The sequence below is a fragment of the Gymnoscopelus microlampas genome (genome assembly GCF_963454915.1).
Source record: "Gymnoscopelus microlampas genome assembly, chromosome: 1".
NCBI lineage: Eukaryota > Metazoa > Chordata > Actinopteri > Myctophiformes > Myctophidae > Gymnoscopelus > Gymnoscopelus microlampas.
In genome coordinates, this window is record NC_139962.1 from 49,127,364 (window position 1) to 49,144,111 (window position 16,748).

At 41.6% G+C, this 16,748-nt stretch overlaps 1 protein-coding gene across 3 annotated transcripts in view; it reads right to left on the minus strand.

The window, feature by feature from the left end:
- The window catches only part of phkb (phosphorylase kinase, beta), a 131,907-nt gene that overhangs the window by 56,933 nt on the left and 58,226 nt on the right, over positions 1 to 16,748 (minus strand). For all 3 annotated transcript variants that reach the window (XM_084044494.1, XM_084044495.1, XM_084044496.1), the window contains exons 11-14: positions 11,009 to 11,066; positions 10,183 to 10,260; positions 6,960 to 7,118; positions 4,578 to 4,672 (exon numbers count right to left, since the gene is read on the minus strand). In XM_084044494.1, the coding sequence (XP_083900620.1) occupies positions 4,578 to 4,672; positions 6,960 to 7,118; positions 10,183 to 10,260; positions 11,009 to 11,066 (390 nt within the window). The remainder of the gene's footprint in view (positions 1 to 4,577; positions 4,673 to 6,959; positions 7,119 to 10,182; positions 10,261 to 11,008; positions 11,067 to 16,748) is intronic.

Consider the following 16,748-nt stretch of genomic DNA (forward strand, 5'->3'; position numbering starts at 1 on the left):
CAAATTATGTCACAATGTTGGCATTTGAAAATGGCAATAAGCGATTACAACATCTGCTTAGCATGCAGCAGAGTTGGCATAGCAACAACCCAGTGTGTTATGTGGACAAAGCCCTATCCAGGGCAAGCAAACTTTGGAAGGCAGTCATATTCAACTGGAATGGGATCTGAAAAAGTATCTGTTCTTCACATGTGCTTGCAAAGTTTCACGGCAAAAATATAGTCTCCGGCCTTTGGCCATACAGCCTGGCTGTATAGGTAAATGGCCAAATTAAAAGACAACATTTCAAAGAGATCTTTGGCCTTGTGAACTGGTATTGGCTATTTCGGCCGGGCATGAGACTATCGTAGGACAGAGCAGTGATGTGAGGCAGTAATCTGAAGTATGGACTGAAGTGTTCTTGCCAGTTATAGCTCTCCACCAGAACTCAGCCATCCTCTGTTCCAACCGGCAGCTGACATGAGGGATGCTGACTCCAGTGACTGTGCTCTGTCAACAGCCCAGCCAGGTCAGCAAGACTGGTGACTCTCACATAGTCACTGTAAAAGGTGGTGTACAGTAGGTATGACTGCACTGTTTCCTTGGCCAGATGCGGATGGGTTCATTCTAAAGGAAATAGTATGCTTTCAATAAAGAAGGAAACAAACAACACAAAGTCAGGCGTAAGGAAAATAAGCTGATTTACTTGGCTTATTTGCACAGAGACACGAGGTGATGACAGCAGAGTCAAAAGATATTCTCAAGTGAAAATACAAAATGTATCTCAAAATAACAGACAGTTTATCTCTCGCCCCCATAATGTAATTTTAACACAGACAGGGGCGAAGGTTGCCTCTTGCATCTTGATGGCAAGGTCGGCAGGTCCACAGTACAAGGATTTTTTATATAACCAGTAACAGAAACATTGTCTTCTGAAGTACATCATGCTTTATGCAATCATCCAAAATGATGCAAATCTGAATCTAATTCACTATTGATTATGAAAGATATCTAACAGACGCTATCCCAGAAGATGATAGTGATCCTACAAAGAACACAGCATCTTTGCTAATCCCCTCCACAATGCTATTGATCAGTGGTTCTCAAACTTTTTCATGTCAAAGACCCCCTAAATTATATGTATTTGGCCGCGGACCCCCCATCTAAAAGATATTTAGTGCCAGGAACCTCCAGAAGCAAAGATTTGTGTTAAAAATGATCGCTTTAAAAATACATATTCAAAGATTTGCAAAAATCTCATATCGTGGCCCAAAGTGCCACACTATGAGCTTGTATATCTGCAATTTTTGAATAGCCAAAGTATAAAATATGGTTAAAGTGGTTTAAATGAATGTGACGCTATATTGACTTACTTTGGGAATCCCTTGGAACTCCCCCAAGGACCCCTAGGGGTCCCCGGACCCCACTTTAAGAACCGATGCTTCAGATTAGGTAGTGTGGTTGTGTGTGTGTGTGTGTGTGTGTGTGTGTGTGTGTGTGTGTGTGTGTGTGTGTGTGTGTGTGTGTACTGTATGTGTATGTTACTGTATGTTGAACACAACATGCAAGCACAGCTTTTAAAATGAAAGAAAGAAAGTACATAAGAGTGAGACGAGCGTGAGAGAATATGACAAAACAAAGAAAATACAGGAAAAAATGTGTGAGAGAGAGAGAGAGAGAGAGAGAGAGAGAGAGAGAGAGAGAGAGAGAAAGAGAGAGAGCATGCGAGGAACAGATAATTCTACAACCATCCATTTTGTGTGGCCTTCAGTAGCATGAGAATGAACCACTGGAGTCTCCATTCCACTGCACACCATAATAAACTGAAAGAACATGATGTCCACACATCTGCTCTCTTCTCACAAAAAAACACACAGATCAAATCAGCGTGAAAGGTAGAAGCTAGAGAGTCACTGATTCTAACCCCCCTGCAGCGCTGTCAATTCCCACATCTGAACGCAGTTTGAACGATAAAAGAAAAAAAAAAGAAACAGAAAAAATATAATACAAAATGTGTTGGGGTATGATTGGAAATCATGTGGCTGAAAAGCATCAAGCTAAATGTGATGTGAACGCATGCAGAGCGTAGGAGGAGTGGGCCGGTAGCATGTCAACATGTCTGTTTTCATCATAGCATCATTGTGCAAAATGTCTAAAAACACATCGTTGTTGTCGGGCAAAAACCTCGTACGTCCAGATTTCAGATTTCTTTCAGAGATTAATGCCCTACTTCATCATGCTAGAGAGTTGCAAAAAAACAGTAGTGAAAATAGCCAATCTACAAGCTCACAACACGTCGCATCTATTGAAATGTTTTAAAAATAATAATAGAAAAAGGAATGGTTTTGGACGTACAAGGTTTCCACCCGACAGCAGCAGCATCGTAATGTTCCACACTGAATGCCTGCTGACTACAGGGGACAAGCTTTTAGCCGCCACCGCATTGTGATTTCTGTGACAAAAAGCTAAAAATGCTCTCCGAGCCCAGCGGTGCTGCATGTCGTGTGTGTGTGTGTGTGTGTGTGTGTGTGTGTGTGTGTGTGTGTGTGTGCTCCTAAAGATAACAATCAAATTGTCTCTAATGTCAGTGAGGGCCCATGCAGCCCAGTGACAATGAGGGACAGAGATGGTTTCACATATTGTGTTTCCATCACTATGTACCACTTTGGGCTCTCCAGGGCTCTATACTTAGTCCGCTCCTTTTTCCCCCTTCTACACCAAATCTATTCGCCCCAAAAATAGCCTATCTAACAAGCTCACAAATCTCACGTTTGCCCAATGTTCACCCCAAAATAGGGACGCTGGGGTTCATGTGGCTAAAGGGATAGCTCTACATTCGATGTAACTGAGTGTGTCAGTAGTGTTCACAATTTCTTTAGATTTAAAGGCATAGTACAATATGTAACTTTGCCCTGTGTTTAAACAATACAAAATGTTACCCATCTTCCTCTATACCAGCAAAAAAAAAGTTTTGCATCCCCAGTGCTTCTAATCTCATATTAAGTATGATAATACGTTTCTTTGTCACTGGAACCATTCATGAATGAAGCCAAACATTACAGCCTTCCTCAATGTTCCAAGCAGCTTACAGCTAGAGTAGCATTACTGCAGCTTTGAATGACTAAAGATAACTTTTATAAGACAGAATGCCTTTTGTTTTTGACTGAAGAGTCAATGTATATATTGTTTTTCCTTTTTGTGTATCGTTGCTGTCAAGCAGAAACCTCCATATTTGAACTTTTAGTGTTTTTCTTTTCTTTTAGTAAATTAATGGCGTACTTCATCATACTACAGCGTTACACAAAAGTACCAAAGATTGCAGTGTTAGCTTGAAGATCGTCTATTTTAATTATTTTTGTGGTTAATTGTGTCATTTTCTGAAAAGTAAGTATACAGTATACAGTAAATAACCATCACAAATACATAATTATATCATGTCGAATCAGTATGTATTGCTACTTGTTTCCCCAACGGAAACAAGTCAAAAGTATTATAAATGTAACTGTGTTGTTTTACATTATTTTGCCTAACACAAATTTCAATCAATCAATCAAACATGAACCTATGCACTCTTCTGGTGGATACATACTCTTTTGTTACTGTACTGTAGCTCTACCTCTCGTCTTCCCTCTCTCTCCACACCCATTTCATTTTCTCAGTTTCTCCATCATTCTTTCAACATCCATCGCAGTGCTCCCCCGTGTATTCTCTGCTAACCTCATCTTATCAGCCCTGCCATAAATCACACAAGATAACATACAGATCCACACTACACTAGTACGTATAGCTCATGAGCTCTCTCTGCAGACTCACACATGGATCAAGGCACAACGTTCCCATTCACTTTAGGAAAGTGATCATACATCTTTTTCTTTCTTTTTCCCCCAATTATGTTAAGGAAACAAAATATCCATAGTAAGAAGTGGGTTTCAGCTGATAAATTGTAACTGCTAGAGGGGAGGTTTGTACTATAAGCCCCTGTTTCCTTTCTTTCTTTTTTTTTTTTTATCTCTCCAGACCAATCCCTTTTAATGGTTGTTTTTAAGGCATGGTGCCTAAGGGCAGAGCCGACTAGAAAGTGTTCATCTGTATATACTATAAAGGTAAGAAATAACATTACAGAAGCACCATTAATAATGAACAGCAGTATACACCTATACAACTAGCCTTCATGCAGAAATCAAATTACTTCTAGACGACTCAGTCAATACACAGACAGACAGACATTCAGACAGACAGACAGACAGACAGACAGACAGACAGACAGACAGACAGACAGACAGACAGACAGACAGACTCTTCTAGACAACTCGCCCCATAGGAGCCACACTGTAGAAAGAGAGGAGCATGGTGAAAGTACTTAATTGGCATAACGGCTCCATAGAAAAACGAATAATTGTCTACTAATACTCTAGATTTCTATTTTTTTCGAAGCCATATACCTTTATTAGACCCTGTCTTGTTTGTATATACTTCTAAACAAACACACAAATAAACAAATAAATAAATGAATAAACAAGATGTATCAGGATTGATGTGACCTGGTTTTAACACGTGGACAGTGGGAGGGTTTGTCATGTGACCTGGCAGGTCCTCACCTGATTGGAGTATCGCATGCTGACGTTGCGCTGGTCCTGGCGTTGAACGTAACGATGGACAGGATCGATGTCCTTAGGGCTGATCAGCTCGTCCACTGGAGAAACACACACGTTTGTGTTACCACACTTGTGAGGACATCAACATTTTAGGATGGCAATTCTGTGAATGTCGTTTTTATTACATTTATATTTGCAATTTTTTAAACCGTAACCCTAACGCCGAAACTAGCCAATCTACAAGCTCACAGCGCGTTGCAATGCGATGCGTTGTGAGCTTGTAGATTGGCTATTTTCGGTGCATGACACTGGCACACAGCTAAGTATAAAACAGCCATAATTCCAAACCCAAACCTTAAACCTAACCTCTAAAATGTAATCCTAAATCTAACTACCAACTGAATCTGTCCTCATTGTAACTCTAGAAATCTTCTTTAGCCATAAATCAACCATTTGTCTTGGTCCTCACAATGTCTATTTCTCAAATTCTACTATACTTGTGGGGAGCGTTGTGGCTTGTAGATTGGCTATTTAAAAAAAATAAATGTTTTTTTAAATAATAACAAAAAAAAGGAACATTTTTTGGACATACAGTACATGGTTTTGAAGGTAGGCGATAGGCTTTGAAGAATTTGGTTTCAAGTTATTTACATGACTGCAGATGCGATTGTGTGTGTGTGTGTGTGTGTGTGTGTGTGTGTGTGTGTGTGTGTGTGTGTGTGTGTGTGTGTGTGTGTGTGTGTGTGTGTGTGTGTGTGTGTGTGCGTGTATTTGCTACTCATTTTCAGAGCTTCTGAAGTACAGACAATCTGGCAGAATCATTTGAAAAGTAGGGAATCATCCTCTTGATGTGTGTGTTTATCACGTCTGTCTCCAGTGAATACTTTTTTGGCAGAACGACGACAAGCTCAATTTACAATGGAGGCTTTTAGCAGACACTCTTTATCCACAAGCTCTTACAAGAGTGAGATCGGTGTTAATGGTGTGAAGCCCAGTAGTCAACATAACACCAGCGAGAGCTGTCAAAATATGACTTCTATAAAAGCCTGGGCAGTGTACTACAGTACTACTGCACTTTGAAGTTTTTCAAGCCAAGGACCCCTTAGCCTTAGCAGATAGAGTGAAGAAGCAGGACCCCCCCACTACGTATTTGTAAAATTGTGCCGATTTTCAGCAAATGTTACCCTAAGAATAGCAATTCAAAGGTTCCAGAGGTTAATTGAAAGAAAATAAGACCCATACCTTATTGTTTAGGCGTCGGCTAATGGGGATCAGTCTTAATAAAAAAAAATACTCAAATTAAAAGTACCTCAAAATTGTACTTAAGTAGAGTACGTGAGTAAATGTACTTAGTTACTTTACACCACTGCAAACATAGAGAGGATGAGTCATTTAACTCACTGGACACACACACACACACACACACACACACACACACACACACACACACACACACACACACACACACACACACACACACACACACACTCTAAATTAGACCCTTAAGCCTCCACATAATGAGATCACCTTCAGTAATGATTAGCAAATGATTGATGGACGGTAAAATTAATAATGTTGTCAATGCACAAAGTGGTGCATTGCAACAAAATGTGAAATGAAGTGGAGATTTAATTAATTAACCTTTTAAGTTATGCTTTGTTGACCGGGGTTCCCCTGGGGAGGGGGAGGGGGTCCTTTTTTCCCTTTACCACAAATGTCTTCGGTGAAAATAACCGATCCACTCTCACATATCTGATATTTTCTACCGAATGTTCACCTACTGTATTACAGTATGACACGCTCCGAATAGAGATGCTAGAGCTTGCGCGCTTAAATGCACACACACACACACACACACACACACACACACACACACACACACACACACACACACACACACACGTTTGTATTACTATACTCGTGAGGACATCGACATTTAGGGCAGTGATTTTATGAATACAAATTTTAAATATATTTTGGCATTTTTAGCTGTAAGCTTAAAGCCGATGACACCAACACGCAACCAAGTTTAAATCAGGCATACTGTAACTCTAAGCTCAACCCCTAAACCTAACCTCTTTATGTCTAATCCCAGTCAACCTCCACCAACTGAATCTTTGTTTCTCTTGTGAGGACCAGGAAAATGGTCCTCACTGTCCGTTTCTCAAATTCTACTAACTATACTGTACTTGTGGGGACATTTGGCCCTCACAAGTAATAGTAATAAGTACGCACACACACACACACACACACACACACACACACACACACACACACACACACACACGCACGCACACACACACACACGCACACACACACACACACACACACACACACACACACACACACACACACACACACACACACACACACACACACACGTACCCAGGAGCTTGGCAATGGTGTAGAGGCTCTGACCCCACAGGAAAAACATCCCGTCTCGTCCAGAGTTGCTAGGGAAACGCTTCTGGCTGCCATGTTTCTGCTGTTCTGCCTCCACAAAGTCAGCTGGTACGTGGTAATACTTAGGTATTACTGCATGACCTGTCATATACACACAGAAAGAGAGAAATCTTACGATAAATAAATATAATAAATAATAAACGTTTATGCAACATAATTGCGATTAGGCGATTATGTAATTATTGTGACAGGCCTGAGGCCTGTCCGCAAGCAGAGTACCAGAGTAAAACGCTGGTGACATTATCTTACCCTAACCATCTCCTTAGGACTCTGATCTGTTAGTCACATAGTTTAATTATGAGTGTTAATTGAACTCTGATACTGTGTTCACACTGACATATACAAAAGATACAAAGTGACACAGTGATTAGGGCGCTGCATTGCTGTTGAGTTGGTGGTTAACATGCTTTTGGTGTTAACATGCGTCGAACGAGCGTGAAAAATATAAAGGAAAAAATGTAAAGCCTGGGGTTAAAAATAACTGTCTGACGTAAGTGATTAGTTTCCCCCCAATTAAAAGCGGGAAATGTAGAGAGAAGGTGAGTGGAAATACTGTAGTTTAACGACACTTAGTGGTTTTGTAGCTTCGTAGCTGCAGTTGAAGCCAGCTCAACATGGATTGTAGCTTTTTAGATTTTGTAGCAGCTATACAGCCAGGTGTCACTTTGTATCTTCATGTTGCTAGCTTCCATTGAAAATGAATGGTAGACTGTAGCTTTGTATCTTCATGTGGCTGGCTTCCATTGAAAATGAATGGTTGCCTGTTACAAACGGGTAAATGAACACTGAGGATTTTACTGTGTATGCTGACTGACAGCTGCACAGATTATCAGTTTATTCTTATTTATTTTTATGTAACCTTTACTTAGCCAGGAAGTCCCTTGAGATTAAAATCTGTTTTTCGAGAAGAGACCTAGCCAAGATAGCACAGATTTTATTTTTTAACAGGAAGCCTCTCAGAGGACCAGAGGATCTTCAACCAAAATAAACCCCTAATCAGATTGAAAACTTTCCAGACACAACATGCCAGTGTGTTTGAGATAAGACTTGGCAGCTGTGAATCCAAATATAGAAACAAGCAGAACACAGAAAACGTGCTTGTGTGTACGATTGTAGTGAGGGCTGTGTGTGTGTGTGTGTGTGTGTGTGTGTGTGTGTGTGTGTGTGTGTGTGTGTGTGTGTGTGTGTGTGTTGGTAATCCTGGGCACAATCCAAAATCAACTGGCCACAGGGAATACTTTGTGTGTGAAGTCTTAAACATAATGTTATTACGCATCCTTAAAATAGACAACTACGAGTGACATGACACCAAATAATGCGATCATACATAGCATAGGCTAAGTGAACTCCCTTCATTGAAGCAAATAACACAAATCATACATACATGGTTAAAACAATCTTGCAAGCTCATTTGACCATTTTTCCCCAATCCTAAAATCTGCCAATTTAACAATTAGTGTTAAAATTCTCTGCCTTGAAAATATTTATGAATTTATGAAAGGTGCCAAGTGTTCCGGATGTGTCCGGTCCAGTGCCCACTGCTCTCACCAAAAGGTGCCCAATGTTCCGGATTACTCTGCCCAAAGGTACCCAGTGTTCTGAGAAAAAAAAAAAAAAAGGTGTCCACTGTTCTGGTTATAATGGATCAAACTAACTCGGGAGAAAAGTCTGTTTGCCTGAACAGGAGGATTGTGGGAGCGTCAGTCACAGTGTGCAGCCTATGAATATGAATATGGATGGTGGGATTTAATAAGTGAGAGAAAGAACACTTCACTGCAAGCAGTCTGCAGACGCAGATAGAGAGAGACAGGAGCTCAAAGACTAATCACATATACATGCAGGCTGTGTGTGTGTGTGTGTGTGTGTGTGTGTGTGCGTGTGTGTGTGTGTGTGTGTGTGTGTGTGTGTGTGTGTGTGTGTGTGTGTGTGTGTGTGTGTGTGTGTGTGTGTGTGTGTGTGTGTGTGTGTGTGTGTGTGTGTGTGTGTGCGTGTGCATAAACTTGTAGCGTATAATACTTGGGGGCTAAACGTCCCCACAACTACAATTCAAATTTGAGAATTAGACAGTGTGAGGTCCACTCTGCTGGTCATTGTTTTACCGTAAAAAAAAGATGGTTAGAGATGGTTAGAAAAAGATTCAGGTTGGGGTTAGTGTTAGGACTAGACAGAAATTAGGTTTAGGGATTAGAGATCGAGTCATGCCTGATTTAGTTGCAGTGCGACGTGTTGTGAGCTTGTAGATGTTTTTCGGTGTGTGTGTGTGTGTGTGTGTGTGTGTGTGTGTGTGTGTGTGTGTGTGTGTGTGTGTGTGTGTGTGTGCTGGCATCTCCTAACCTCCGGTATTTGGGAGAGGCTGTGGGTAAGTTCTACAATGAGATTGCGTATCTCCACTAGACCAGTCGTTCTGTCCCTGATGGAGATACACTCTCTGCATTGTTTCAGTCGTACGTACGTCTGCTTATGAAAATGATCGCTGACCCCATCTGCACTCTGTATCCCATGAAGGTTGTTGTTGCTTCTTATTTGCATACAGTATATTCTGGGAATGCTCTCCAGGGGCCAACCAAGACACTCAACACTGATCAAAAAGCAAAGCGCTATTAGCCGGGCATACAGCAGCAAATGGAATGCCCTGCTTGGGGTGAGGAGTGTGGAAATCTGACATGGGGAGAAGACCTCAAGAGGCGGCTGTTTGTGGCTACGGTGGAGCCAGTGCTGCTGTACGAGGCTGAGACATGGACCCTCACAGCACAACAAGAAAGAGTCCTGGATGGAGTCTACACAAGGATGCTACTAATGGCACTAGGGGTCACATGGATGGACCACATCAGAAATATGGTCCTCTACGGGGACCTATCACCACGGGCCACAGACAAAGTCAGAGAGAGAAGGATGAGGCTGGCAGGGCACAGCGTCAAGCACCAGGAACTAGTGGCAAGCAAACTGACACTGACACTGCAAAACAATAGAACACGTGCAGACCAGTCGAGTGCTCCAGTATATTTTATTTGGGTATAGTCTCTCTTTGAGTGTGGATGTACTTGGAGCTATGGACAGCCCGTGTACATGGAACAAAGGGTTATTTTGTTGCATGCATGCATGCGGGTGTGTGTGTGTGTGTGTGGGGGGGGGGGGGGGGGCTCACCCTCAAAGGACTGGAAAATGATCGGCTCCAGCAGGTCCTGGTATTCCTTCACTTGAGCTTTATTTCCTCGAAAGACGCCTGCAACAGAGACACTGTGAGGCATCCGAATACAAATGACTCATGATCAAATGAAGCAGCCCACATTTCATATTTCACATGCAAGCCTTTGACATTTTTTCATTGTTAATCTGACATCTAACTCATACCCTCCATTTGGGACAATACAACAATGTGATTCATACTATCGATTTAATTGATTGAAAATATAAATCAACAATATAATACAATATTCAATTCATAATCAATCCCTATGTTGGGCATGTCATAGGACAATCTTTTTTTAAATTTTGTTATAGTGAAATTAGCCGATATACAAGCTTGTAGAGGGTGGGGTTCAGATGGTTAAGGAACTTGTTGTAGATAGTTTGTGTGCACTGTTAACACCAACAAGTTTCCGATGTTTAAGAAAGTATAATATCCCTAGCCTGACACTCAGCCTGAATTGTCATTTAATTTCACTCCATTATTCAGTCTGAAAGCCCACTCAGTGCAGCCGTTTTCTGAGATGGGGGCATGGCCAAAGTGGGACTCTTTGGTGATTGGTTCATACTGGATCATCCCCATCCCCATTCTGCTGGTTAGATATTCAACGAGAAAACCCAGCCTTTGACAGCGTCACCAGACCCTCAATGCGAGGCTAGTGTTTCAGGGACTGGAGCCACGCTATAATGTCCCCTGACAAAAAGCCATTTCCTGCTGATACACAACGGATAAAAGCGTCTTTTCTATCATCATCTAATGCATTTATCTGTTATTACAGGCTTACCGTCAATCATCATGTAGATGAAAAATATGGGGAACTCGCATTCGATTCCATCGAAAAGCTGCAGGGAGGTAGAAAAAAAGAACAGAAAAGAAAATAATGAATATTTTTTTCATATTGCATTGCAACCTAACATAACCTGTGTTGAATATGGAGGAGCAGCAACACAAAGGGAAAAAAATGCAGAAGGGCTTTTGATGCCGAGCAGACAGGGGAGAGGAATGCTAATGCCGGCCTCCTCATGCGACACGAAGCCCGTGAAATAATACCATTTCATGTTTCAAAAACATAACGTAACAACAAGACCAAGGGCTCTCTCTACTTGGGAGGGTAGCAAACTGACCCCACTCGACCGATAAACACCAAACGCTGTTTTCCCCCGGTGTTTTTCTCTGTGTTCAATGCAGGCAACTGTGACAAAATATCTCATCAGCGTTGGGATTTTAGAGTTCTTATGAGATAGATAACACACTGTGCACAGTGCTCTGTGGGTGTCATGAAACCACGGAAGTGGAAAGGCAGTTATAGTGGCGTAATGGGTGTATTGTTGCTAGTACAGTATAGGCCACCAAAACTTGCTTGTAGAACGGCTATTTTCAGTTTTTTTGTGAGACACTCTTGCATGATGAGGAAGGGCATTAATTTATGGAGATACAAGGTTTCTGCCAGACAGCAATGTTATATATTCATGTGACCACAGGAGTCGAGAGTTAAACACTTTCAACCTGCGTCTCTCTTGTGGTCATTCAGAAAATCTCAGAAATAGCTAAATTAGCCAATCTACATTGTGGCGCGCTGTGAGATTGTAGACCGTTTATTTTCACAATGCGACACCTTACACCCAAATATACATTACATTACATTACAATCATTTAGCAGACGCTTTTATCCAAAGCGACTTACAATAAGTGCTTTCAACATAGGTAGGGAACGAAACTACTAATCACCAGAAGTCTTAAGTGCATTTTCTGCAAAAACAAGCAACCAAGAGTATACCTAGCGCTAAGGTAAAAGTGCAATATATCAGCTACCTACTTTCTTAAACAGATGAGACAAATGGCAAACTCAAATGAGCAAGAGCTAAAACAAATAAGTGTATCGACTAAACAAGATCCAAAAAAACAATACAACAATAAAACAAGAGTTCGTACAACTAGACTAGTTAACAACAAGTAGGCAAGGCGAAGAGGAAGGGTAGTGTTTCCTGAAGAGGTGGGTTTTCAGCCTGCGGCGAAAGATGGGCAGTGACTCTGCTGTCCTATGAAACCCTGGTTGGTTTTCCGGTTTTGGTAAAAAAGCAATAACATCGCAGGTCTGCATAATGCTAACCAAGTTTTTTTAGACATAGGAATCATTAAAGGGAACCTTTAATGAATCGGACCGTGAGGGAATCGCTAAGGAACCGGAATCGTTAAAAAAGGATCCCAACCCTAGTTCTCAGCAGTTTTCAGAGCTTTGTCTTCAAAACGTATTAAATGTATTTTTGCTGTTTTTGTTGTCAGGTTTTAGAGCAGAATTACACACTTAAACACAATTGTTTCATGTAGTGCACAGAACACTGACATGGCCTGTGTAATAGAAGTTTAAATAGCAACGTTTGTTAGATTGTCATATCACAAGTTTTACGATTTGCAGTCACAAAATGTAGCCCTAAGAATAGAGAAGGACACAAAGGGAAAAGTCAGATAACAGGACAACAATGTATATCCTGTACTGTAAGATGTGTACGTACTTCTGATATCAATATTACTACAGTATCTTGTCATATTATCTTGGTGCGAGTAAGAGACATCACTTAGCAGCATATCAAACATGTACGTAACTGTATCCATAAGTCATAGTGCCAGTGCAGAAGCAATTGAGTGTATTTTTGGTTCTCCTACTATAAATGTGTAAAATCTCTGAATGAAATTTAGGAATGTCTAAATGACTTCTCTTACAATCATGGCCCATTCGGTCAACCCTTGGCAGATTTGAATGTGTCTAATGCTTAAGTGTCAATAATGTGTAAAACATATTAGCTTCCAGCATCCAGCTTCTAAAATTAGCTAATTGATTTTGTTGATAGAATAGCCATTTTTCAAGTTTCTGTGAAAAGGTAACAGATGGAGTGGGCTAATTAATGGTGAACTTGAACTTGGACTAGGCTACTGCACTGTTGGAAGGTTTTCTATGGAGCCAGCACCACCGCGGATCGGTTCAGAATAAAGAAAAAAGCAACAGAGGTACGCTAGAAGAGGAACTGAATATGTGACAGTTGCCGGAGACAACGATATGATTAAAGATATCATATTATCATAATTATTATTAGTGGACATTTTTGTTACGGTTGTACTTCAATTTTAGAAGAGGACAATCTCATGAACCACTTTAGCCCTGGCATCACACTTTTGGGCATGTTATAAGCAAAAAACAAACCAACAAAAAAGTTAAGTTGAATTTCAAAATGCCTTTCAAAATAGCAGATCTAAAAGCTCACAATGCATCACATTGTGACACGCTGTGAGCTTATAGATCAAAGTGGTTAAGATACACAGACTCTGTCTAGACTAGAGGCACATGACACAGCCCCTTGTGAAGTTCTATGTGTTCTCTGGCAAAAGTAAAGTGTTTTTTTTCCCTTTTCTTTTAAATCTCTGTGAGAGTGGTTTTTCCACACTGGCATACTGTACCTGAAGAATGAGTACAGGGCTACTGTAGGTTGGAGCCAGAAGATGATATAATACTGTCTCTTTCCAAAACTATAGAGCCAAGAATAGACAACTCATCCCACTCACAAATCACACCAACAGGTAAGAAAAACCCCAATCTTATTCTTAGCCCATATCCCTACCCAACAACACAACACAACACAACAGTGGTCCCCTGATTCATTCTCAGTCAGGATAGTGGTCCCTGGGTCAAAATCAGCTGAATGTCCCTCCATTATGATACCTGTTAAAGCTCCCAGCTGTGGAGCAGTCTGCCCACAGAAATTAAGAAGAACTAAATCTTTGTTTTCTGTCATTTTTTAAAATTATTTTCTCTGTCTAGCCGTCAGAGTAAGGAAAGGAAGACATTGTTGCGACTGCATTCAAATGCATTTCTCCCCCCCCCCCCAAAACATCTATAACAAGAAGAATTGCCTACTTTCACAATAATGTGAACACGTAAGCTTTTAGATGGAGTTAAAAAACACATACTGTAGCACAAATCTCAAAATCTCCACTTAAACCCATATATTTCTGTAACTCGACATGACCTTTGACACAATCCTGTGTCTGGTTTGCCACAAATTTAGGGTCAAAATTAAATTTCTCCCCTGAGCAAGCAGGCAGGCGCTATTATTAAGAATTCAGCACTTGCACAGGAGACCCGGGTTCAAATCCAGGGCACGACAGTGAAGTTAAATAGTGCAGCTTCAAATTAACACTGCAGAGTGTGTAAGAGACATTCATCTACGATGTTATTGAACCTCTGTGACTTCCAGACAACACCAGACAGCTCACAGACTGACTCCCGGCACTAGATAAATGGAGCAGCTTCTGTGTAATAGACGCAGAATATAAACGCAACGCTACTGGGATTATTTATAGGATGAGGACATTTCTCAAGTGTCACATTGTCAGGGCCAAACTGAGTCCTGTTAATGGCACCTTTCCTAATCCTGAATGAATAAATCTTTAAAATGGCACGCCGCTGTTCCATTTCTGGCCCCCAAACTCTTATTGGAAGCTTCTCTCTCACTCTCTCTCTCTCTCTCTCTCTCTCTCTCTCTCTCTGAGCTCATTAATTCTGGGAGGTCAGTGCAGCGGCTAATGCAATGATTTGCTCTGTGTTAAGTACCTCTGCAGACACACACGTACGCACACACACACGAAGACAGACAGACAGACAGACAGACAGACAGACAGACAGACGCACGCAGTCACAAATTATACACATCATCTAAATTTGTGGGAGGCTAAATTTGTGGGGGGGTTCTTTCTTAAAGGCATTGCTTTGTAAAGTATAGTTATTAATCTTTATATAATTATTATGTTATTTGTCATATCTGCCCTGTGCAATGTTTGTTTAAAGCCTAAAGCCTAACCCTAAAGCCTAAGAGGCAAACAGAAATATATATATTTTCATGTGTTCCAATGTTTAAATGCCAGAAACGATTAAATCATTAATAGCAATTATTTGTGTGACAATTAATCGCCAACTAAAATGTCATGATAGTGACAACACTAGAAGGTAGTATAAAGCAGATGGTACAGAGATACCAGTAAGACTCCCTAATCGGGAGATAAGCGACCGTAGGTCACATGTATACAGAAGAGGGCTGTAACGGCGATTGGTTCCTAGTTGTGTGGGCAATGTATAGTTTTGTTTGGTGGTCTAAGAAATGTGGTGGCAGGCATGTTGATGACATGAGTGTACACATACTGTGTAGTGTGTAGCAATTTGCGTGTTTTTAGGGGCAAAACTGTAGGAGTAGTGGGCAAAAATGTGTTGTGAAAAGCGGCCTGAAGGTGGCGCTAGAAGAGGGCCATGTGAGAAATTAGGGGTGGGGTGTCCGCGTTGCCTTGGCGGACGAATAGGTACCGGCCGCGGCTCTCCCGGACGCTCCTAGCCCGAGTTACGGCATTTTATGTGAGCTGCAGTGGCAGGGGGTCCTCCACTGGGGGCGCCACCACTTTTGCATCCGTTCTGGAGCACCAGGAGTGGGTGGTCCCCGGGAATGCCCCGTGAGCAGCCCCGTTGGGGTGGTCATTTGGTAATTTGTCCACATGTGCTCATTTTTTACACTTGGGGGTCCCCGAGGCAGCCGGGGGTCCCTGGAGGTCCGGGGGTCCTTGGAGGGTGTAGTTTGGCAGGTAAGGAGTGTGTGTGCAAAATCTGGCATGGATCGGGGCAACGGGTGCGGAGATATGAGCAGGGCAAAAGTGTGACGGGACGTGTGTGACGGAGGCAAAAGTGTGACGGGACGTGTGTGACGGAGGGACGGACGGACACCTGGAGCAGGTTTCTATAGTAAATGCGACCTACGGTCGCAACCAAGCAGGCCAGATGGAGACAGAATTGTCCGCCTCAGGTGATCAATATTTTCTATGATATTATGATACTTCACTCATCGCCACTGAAAAATCAAAACAATTCACAGTACTATCCTCTCTTGCCGACGTTCTCCCGGCCATGAAAACAGGTTATAACAATTCAAGTCGCGGGACCTCAAGCAAAATAAAATGTCAGGTTTTCTCATTACTATGTGCTGAAACAGACGGGAAGGCAAATCTAATTAGTCAATGCTGTGCTTTCCAACAAACAAACAAACAAACAAGCTATTCAGCAGTCTTAGACCGTTAAATGTAGAGAAATACACTGGGGTCTAAGGAGGAAGCTTTCCAAAGCATATTGTTTTGAAGTGCTGCTGTTGAATCATTATGAATCAATCATCATTAAACGACATGATTATCTCTATTATGGGAAAACCAGACTAGATGAGCCTAGTTAAGCCCGACCAAAGATGCTTGGTTTAGGATGATACGCCATCCCACTCTCCACTACTAGGCAATAAATGGTACAATGCTCCTGGGTGTGGTTGTGTGTCTGCACTACCTGTACTGCTAACAATATAGTTAATAAAGCATCCAATAAATCAATCAATGTGGTCATGTGTGTGGTCATGTGGATGAAAGCATTAGTTGTGCGTCGCATTTTGTTACCAGATCTGTGTTGTTGTTGTGTTGCTGGGACAGAGAAAGTTGATTTTCTCCTA